The sequence below is a fragment of the Cariama cristata genome, unplaced genomic scaffold, assembly GCF_000690535.1.
Source record: "Cariama cristata isolate BGI_N322 unplaced genomic scaffold, ASM69053v1 scaffold6301, whole genome shotgun sequence".
NCBI classification, from domain to species: domain Eukaryota; kingdom Metazoa; phylum Chordata; class Aves; order Cariamiformes; family Cariamidae; genus Cariama; species Cariama cristata.
Window position 1 is genome coordinate 148,756 of NW_009597495.1, and position 8,469 is coordinate 157,224.

General features: G+C 45.6%; 1 protein-coding gene across 1 annotated transcript in view; it reads left to right on the forward strand.

Moving 5' to 3' along the window:
- RPTOR (regulatory associated protein of MTOR, complex 1) overlaps positions 1-7,865 on the forward strand; it is a 156,526-nt gene extending 148,661 nt beyond the window's left edge. The window contains 5 exon segments of the mRNA XM_009708907.1: positions 2,350-2,477; positions 2,563-2,649; positions 5,287-5,403; positions 6,112-6,241; positions 7,797-7,865. Coding sequence (XP_009707209.1) covers positions 2,350-2,477; positions 2,563-2,649; positions 5,287-5,403; positions 6,112-6,241; positions 7,797-7,865 — 531 coding nt within the window.
- The last annotated feature ends 604 nt before the right edge of the window (positions 7,866-8,469 follow it).

Genomic DNA, 8,469 nt, shown 5'->3' on the forward strand with positions numbered 1-8,469 from the left:
GGTCAGAAGTTCCCTCTGTGTTGTCTGGCCCCAGGTATCAAAGCATGAAGGTGCCTGCGCGCCTGCTGGCAGCTCCCTGGGGAGCTCTGCAGACCCCCACGCTGGGCACCCTGGGCTCTCACGTCTCACCTCTGAAATGAGGCGGCACAGAAGCCGTATTTCAGTCGTACGTCACTTTCTGTGCAGTGTAATGGGGAAAAGACGCTGCAAGCATTCGTGTCAATCGTAATCAAATGAAAGTTTCTCAGGAATTTAAGGAGAAGCAGCTGGTCTGTGAGAATGGAGTCACCATGCTGGAGAAAAAAGGAAGACTAGCTTCTAGAAATTAATTACCCTTGGATGAACATTAATTATGACACTTTGACCCTGTAATGCATGATAATTAAGCCTACATTAATCTTAATTACTTTCACATGTTATTTTTTCTATGTAAATTAGGGAACAGCAAAAATCAGGAGGTGAAAATCTTTTAAATGATGATGATTAATGATTGCACTGAAAGTATCTAAAACCATGTTTGTTCCTTTTTTAATTGCAAAGATTGGTTGTGTTGAAATTCAAGTGGTTGAAACTTCCTGACTCGGTAACACTGGAAAAGTGAAATTCAGCACAAAGAGCAGCAAAGCTATGTAATCCGAGCTAATAAAGGTGCCTTCCCACTCTTTGAACTACAAAAAGCATGCCTCTGGAAGCACTTGGGATGTAGCTGAAGAAACAAGTGCTTCATTTTCACTTCTGCTGATTGTTCCTGCTTCAAAGCCAGGATCTGGGTGTAGGCAGTTAGAATTGCTGCTGAGAACAGCCCTGAAGGTTGGTGCCTGCAGCCCGCAGCTTCTGCGCTCAGCTGAGGCTGTGAATAGCAGCTGGGAAAGGTGAATGTGCACAGAAGCAAAAATAGGCTTGAAGTGTGAAATTAGCTAATGCATTTCTAACGCACCTCCTGATTGTTACCCTACTTTTTCAGTGCTCCTTAGTTCTTTTACCTGTTTTAATAGAAAATGTTTTTCCTCATAACAGATGTAGACATTATTCCAAGCAATTCTTTTCCTTGTAGCAAGTAAAAAGGGAGAAAGTAGCCGCATTAGAGTAAGAGTGCACACTGTGTTCCCAGTACAGCTGTTTGCGCAAGCTCCAGTCTTCTTTTTCCATGTCGTTTTTTTCAATATACACGATGTCTGGCTTCTAATGAGATAACCTGAATCTACTTGGCACACGTCCTACAGCGAGGACTGATAGGTGCACAGCACCGGCTCGCCTTATCTTGCGTAAGTGATCCTCCGGTGCTGTGTTGTTGGCAGGCGTCAGCGTGTTGTCCGAGGCTCACGTATCTGCGCTGACGTTGTTCAGGAGCATCAGAGCTGCCTCACCGCTGCCTGCTGCCCGCCACTGCCAGGCTGGGCTGTCCGTGGCGAAGAGGAAGGCCACGCTTAGTCTGCTTAGCTTGGCCCATTGGCAACAACCACCGGGGCTCTGCAGAATGGTAATGGTGATCCTCATGATGAAAGGAGGAAGAGCGCCAAGTGGTTAAAAAACAAAATAAAAAACAAACTGAAAGAAATGGACTTCATTGATGATAACTGAAGCCATTCTGGGTAAAGGGAACTACCTTCCAGTAAAAACGTTTTTTGTTTCTAGGGGCCCAACACACACACTCTTCCTTTACAAGAGGCATTTAAATAACTACCTGGAACTTATTTGGGTGTCAATTTGATACTTGCAGCTTTGTACCTTTTTTTGCATGGTGGTGTTACCTATAGCATACTGTACTTTTGGTTTTGTATGTGGTTTTATGTATGCCATTATGAGTTTTTGCTTTCTACAGGTATATTTGTCTTATGTGACTCTTCTCCTCCAAATAGATACTGTCCCTCCTGCCGTTCCAATGGCATTTACGACTTGTACGCAACAAAGATGCTTTATGGAGAAATAACTCCTCTGGCCATTTATTTAAACTAATTAGAGATTCTTAGTAGACAATAATATTAATTCCTCCTTCCCAAAATAGACCTTGCCTTCATTTGGGTTTATAATGCTGAATAATTTGCAAAAGCTGGTTTTGCTGGAATTCCTCCTCTGGGCCTGGCTCTTTGGGTTGAACTGTGGGACTTGTGGCTCAAACACAGGGCAGCAGCAGCGACCGTTGTCCCCAGGGTCGCCACCCCCTCATTTCTGCTCATGTCCGGAGAGCCTGAAGGAAAACTTCACACCGATGCAGTGTTACAGTGTTCCGAGTGGTGCGTGGAAACCTTGGTTCAGTTTTAGTGACTTGAAGTTTTAGTGACAGTTCACTTGCAGTGACTTGAAGACACATCATGGTCTCAGCTTGGTTTTTGTGTTCTTTCTCCTTAGGATATCCCCACTGGAGCCGACAGCTGTGTGACCAGCCTCTCGTGTGATTCTCATCGCTCGTTAATTGTGGCAGGGCTGGGTGATGGCTCCATCCGCGTCTTTGACAGGAGGATGGCTCTGAGTGAATGGTAACTACCCATCCTTCCCGGCTTTGGTGGGATCCTCACGTCTCCTCCTCCTCCCCTGCAAAACGTTTCTCTACTTGTTCCTCAGCCGCGTCATGACCTACCGAGAGCACACAGCCTGGGTGGTGAAAGCATACTTGCAGAAACATCCAGAAGGCAACATCATGAGTGTCAGGTAAAAGAGATTTTACTGTTTGAGCTGTTTTCTCTTAAACACAGTTTGCTTTTCTATTTAAAATCTGCCTCTGGTATTTCAACAGCTGAGAGGGTAAAGCTCTTTAGTTTGACATTTGCTTCAGTAATTCACTCCTGCTCCAAACTTGGTGGAGAGAAGGCAAAAAGAAATGTGAAGCTTTCCTTGGAAGCCTGTTAGTGAGGTTTGAGAGTAAACAAGAAGGCGTCTTTGCTGAAATCACTATCACGAGGTGTGTGAGGGAGGAATCAAGTGAACCAGAAACCTAAGCTAGATATAGTATATCTTATGGTTGTTCTTCTTTATTACCAACATCTCCGTGGGGTCATTTGAGAGAGAACACGAGGAGGAAGGTTGATGTTGCATCTGTTGGGCATATTGCTGTGCAGGATTACTTTGCTGTCTAGCAATTTTCTACACATAAATCCATTTCTGCTGCCTGGTAAATACTGCAGAGAGGGCAGCATATACTTACTTGGCCATTAAAGAACAGCAGAATATAATTTATTGTCACAAAGCCACTGTTTGCACACAGAGACTCTTTCTCTTGATTAAAAAGTGAAAACAAAGCATAATTTTCTGGGATTCAGAACATTCCTGAGGTGGGGGATGGGCCAGCAAAAATGTATTAAGATTTCCAGAACGGGGATTATGTGGTGCAGCTCCCAGATTTGTCGAGCTCACATATTAGAGTTTTTAATCTTCCTTTCTGTAATCTCCTTCAGCAATCCAGGGGCCAGGCCTATATGCTTGGCCAGCCTGGGTCTGGAGGCTCGTTTTTTTCCCTCTCCTCAATGCCTTTCTCAGCACATGGTGCTTTCTCTTGGGATTAAAGAGGTTATGAGAAAATGTTGTACAGGTCTGGTCTCATCCCAAAGGGACTCGGTTTGTTGAGACAGGCCACCTTGCTCTTGGTTTCTCCCAGTTTGCCTTCTTCAGTTGACAGCAAGATCCAAGAAAAACAAATGTTAGGACGTAGCCAGGTCTTGGTACAACCATTTCCTGAAACACTTGAAGGCACTGTATTGCTTGTGCAGCTTTTCTCTGAACCTCAGCAAAACTTCTTCTCTGGACCAAAGGCCAGAGTTTGTAACACAGGACTGGTGACTCTGAACCGGGTCCTGCGGCTCTCCATTGCCTGGCGCTGGTTCACCGGTGATATTGTGTTCAACCGCTTTGATCTCTGCGCTAGTGCTGCCACAGCCCTTCTCATTAACCAGCAGGTCTGCTTTTATCAGGCTGACAGTGTTGCTAGAAAAGGTCCTTCAACACCCTCGGAATATCCTGGTTTAGTAGCGTAGCTGTTGTTGCCTGTTGCTGTTCAACTGGGCTGTGTTTCCCTGTGTAGTCCCTCATCACAAAACTTCAGTTCCATTTTAAAGCTCTTGCATAGTCTTCCACTACGTACAGAGCCATTTTCCAGTCTTATTGAGGTTCAAAGCTTTAAATGAATTCACTGTATATTTGATCTCTCTCAAACAATATTTCCGTGTAGTCGAGGATCTAAATCAACCTCAAACTTAATTTATCTTGAACTTAATTATGTGACAGCTGGAGTTGCAGCTTCTTGTAATGATAGACATAATGCTGTATAACAGCGTTTTGATCAATATTAGGTATTCCAGAGGTAAAGAAATGGAAGGCAATGTGCTGCTTAATGCCTTTGTTGTTCTTAACTCTGTAGGACGATTCACAGTTGCAGGGCCATCAGTGACTTGGAAGAAAAAATAACACTTTAAAAAGTTGTGGTGCCAAAAGCCTTACTTCTGCTACCAGCAGAATAAGATTGATGAGTTGATTTTGAATTTAATTTCCCTAAGAGACTTTTCTGTTTGTCTTTCTGTACCTCAGTCGACCACTCTCTTACAAGGAGTTCAGAAGAGCAGATGTACCATAGCAAAGTCTTCAGTCCTCGGTTCCAGGGCTGTAGGAAAAGATGCACCCCCTTCACATCTAACAGACGTGATTCTACTGATGTATTTCAGAGAGATCACTTAACAACCAGGAATCATTTGTGTTTGAAAGGTGCTTGATCTACTAAGCACAGTATCTTGCCACTGCTGCGGTTGCTTTCCCCACCCTCTCTTCTCTAATGAAGCCGTTAATAGGATTGACATTGCCTGAGCGTTAGCAGGGTTTGTTACGCCTGGTCCACAGAGTACTTTGGACAGTGAGAACTTGTGCATCTGTGTCCAGACATTTGGCATAACGGATGGTACCAGCAGATCCCATCTGGTTTGAGTTTTCTAATACAATTTCCTCCTGTGAAAAGGAGAAGGAATTCGAGTCTGACATACAGCTTGGTGTATTGAGTATGACATAACGGTAAAGGCCTTTATACTCAGTGATGGGCTGTAAGTGATAAAAGTAATAATGGATCGCTCCTGAGGGCAGAGGCAGAGCTGTTTGCACAGCACTTAATGCGTGTGGATGGTACCAAATATAAGTGACATCAGTGGGAATTCAGCTGTACTGATGGAGAAGACAAGGGTGCTGCCTTCTCTATCCTAATTTTCTGATCGAGGTGGTCAGCTCACAGACAGGCATACAGCTTGAGTTCCTGGGCTTTAGGATCTGGTTTGGGTACAGCCTGATGTTGTGAAACTCATGTGTTGGCAGTGTAAATGGAGATGTGCGGTTCTTTGACCCCCGGATGCCAGAGTCCATGAAGGTCCTTCAGATAGTCAAAGGGCTGACGGCCCTTGACATTCACCCACAAGCCAACCTCTTTGCATGGTAAGTTCTAGTTTCAACTCCTGCATCCCTGGAGTGGACAGAGAGGAAAATTTGTCTCTGCAGACATCATTCATGGGGGTTTGTTGTTTGTTTAAACCTCATCACAAACAGTGCAGCTTCTTTCCCAGGTCTGCAGCTCAGGAATTTTATCCCTTGCCTGCATTAGTGAAACCTCTGCACTGGTGACTTGGAGTGACGGTGTACAATTTTGCACTCCTATGTCAGATCCCTGTCCAAAGTCAGCACGTGTATTTTTGGGCTCCGAGTGGGGACCAGCAACTGCTCCACAGCCACGTATCCTGGAGGTTGTTGGGGGATCAAAAAATGTTTAGATGTGGTGCTTCAAGACATGGTTTAGTGGGTTTAGCGAGCAGGGTGGCATCGGGTATACAGTTGGACTTGATGATCTTTGAGGTCTCTTCCAACTGTAATGATTCTATGATTCTATGATCCACTCTCAGTGTGTGTGTGCATCAGCTCTTTGTGTTTTTCTGTCTCAGAGTAACAGGTAACTGTGGTTGCAACCTTTCTGTAAACCCCTGTGCACTGAGGTTGCCATGGTACAGCTGAAGTCAGTCTCCCCACTTATAAGAACTCATTGTGCGCTAGTCTGATAACCAGCTTGGGTCAACACAGCTGGAAAGGGGGCTGTAGGCAACAATACCGCAGCATTCTAAGTGGCACCGTGTTCTCTCGATTCCCTTCCAGTGGCTCAATGAATCAGTTCACTGCAATCTACAATGGCAACGGGGAGCTGATCAACAATATCAAATACTATGATGGTTTTATGGGACAAAGAGTTGGAGCCATCAGCTGCCTGGCTTTCCATCCTCACTGGGTCTGTATTCTCTCTTTTTGGATTTTGGAATTTGCATTTCTTTGTTCATGTCTGCATTGGAACAGGGAAAAGCACAGAGACTCCTCTAGCACAGAGAGGTGCTGCCCCAGCCTCTTTTTCGGAGGATGCTTTGAGCCCAGCTCGCAGCCAAGGTCCTCAGCACTTGCCCTCCAGGCTGTTCCAGACAGCGACGCTGGCGATGCCGCCGGTGCTGCTGGTTTATGATGTGCACCCAAGACTGGAACAGGACTCCCAACGGCTGAGCCCTTTTTGCTCACAGATTGACTTGATCTACTGTTCCTGTTTCTTCCCGTTTCGTCCCTCTGGGACTGCAGCCTGGCTTAGCTCTGGTTCTTGCCAGAGAAGTTGTCCGAGGTGAATTTGCCTGGAGCTGACTGGAGAGGTGCAGTCTCTCACTTCCAGCACGCAAAATTTTATGTGCTTATTTATTCTGTGCCTCTTCTCTCGCAGACGATAGGCTCACCCTCGTGTCTCTGGGGCTGCTTTTACACTGCCTTATGTAAGGCTTTAGGAAGACCTAATGCTGTGCAGTAGAAAAACTGCATGTCAGAAAAATGAGAGAACTGCAAAAATTAAAGGCATAAGCTGATAAAGTCTAGAATGAATCAGAGTAAAAAGGAAATTTCGGAATATGTCACAGCTGAGGTGGCTCTGCAGTAGTCGTTAGAGAGAATCTGCTTGCTTCTTAATTAGGAGGCAGGTGCCCATCTGTGTTATGGACTTCTGCTCACCCAGAGACGAGAATAAATGAAGGAGATTGAAAGCCTAAGAAAACAGAACGAGAATGGATAGGAAAAGCAGGAGGAGGTTAAAGAAGGCATTTAGACAGTTATTTCGGAAACCTGCAGATCAGAACACAAATATTTAATATGTAATGGGAAAGAGCGGTGGGAATGATAAAAGGGCCTAGAGGAGAGGAGGGAAGAGCTGTGCTGTGCTGGTTTGGTGTTAGCTGGGCAGGGGGAGGGAAGGCAGTTTTCCTGCCTAGGTTACGTGCATTTTACATCCTGAAGATAGCAAGGTTAAAGGAAAGCTCGTCTCCTCAGTTTTGAAAAGCCGCTTTGCAAAAAGCTGAAGATTTTGCTGCCCTACAGTTTGGGGGATGGAGAAAGAAGTGGCTCACCGTTTGAAATGTTTTGCTCTTTAAATAAGCAAACAAGCAAAGCCCTGTCCAGCCCAGGTCTTCAGGGCTGGGATTGTTCCCAGGCCTCTCAGTGGAGAGAATGCTGATTTTTCAGTCCAGGCGACTGTTCCTAACTAGCAGATTTGCAGTCATTTAGTAAAATTATGTTAGCAGTTGGCAACTAATAGTCACCGTAATTTTTCCCTCTGGCTGAAATGGGCATATAACTCGCTGGGACGATGTAGGTGCTGGCAGGAATGTCGTCAGAGCTGCGTTGGCAGATGCACTTAAGAGCTTTTGAGCATCTGGGCGTTACTGCTGAAAATGTCGACCGTTACCATTTTGCCTGTGATGTGCCTCTCATTACTGCGTGACACCTGTACCTTTATCCCCGATTTGCTCTTTCCGCAGCCTCATCTGGCAGTCGGAAGCAATGACTACTACATCTCGGTGTACTCAGTGGAGAAGCGGATCAGATAACGGCTCGTGGCAGCGGCACTGGAGAAGGGAGTCCCAGCGGGCAGGGCCGTGTCTCACCCATAATGTACATAGTGAAATTATCGACTTGAATGTTTAGTGTTGGCTGCTGCTGCAACCCATAACTTGAACATTTTTTTTTTCTGACTTAGCTACTGATGATTTTGACAAGGGGAAGAGAGACAATCTCTTTTTTTTTTTTTTTTTTTTTTTTCCCCCCTCCCCTCCCCAGCTATATCCTCTAAAAGCTACAGAAAAGGAACATTTTTTTGTTGTTGTTGTTTCCAGTGATTGGCTTCTCTGTTAGAAACACGGCTCCTGAGCTTGGAAGGACTGGATGAGGCAATACCCTTGAAATGGGCTTTCTGTTTTAGTCTTTGTTTCTTTGTTTTGCTGGAGCGTAGGTTGCTTTAAGGACTGAAGTCAGGACTCACCTACAGCTCTGTGTGTTCGACCGGACCACGGGACCCCTCCAGCTGCTGCCTACCCTGTGCCAAACAGTAATTCCTCCAACAGGGCAGCGAGACCCAAGCTGTCCCTCTGCAGAACAACGTACGTGCTCCTGCACTGCCCGAGCGTGGGCCACAGAGACAGGAAAGCGTCTCCT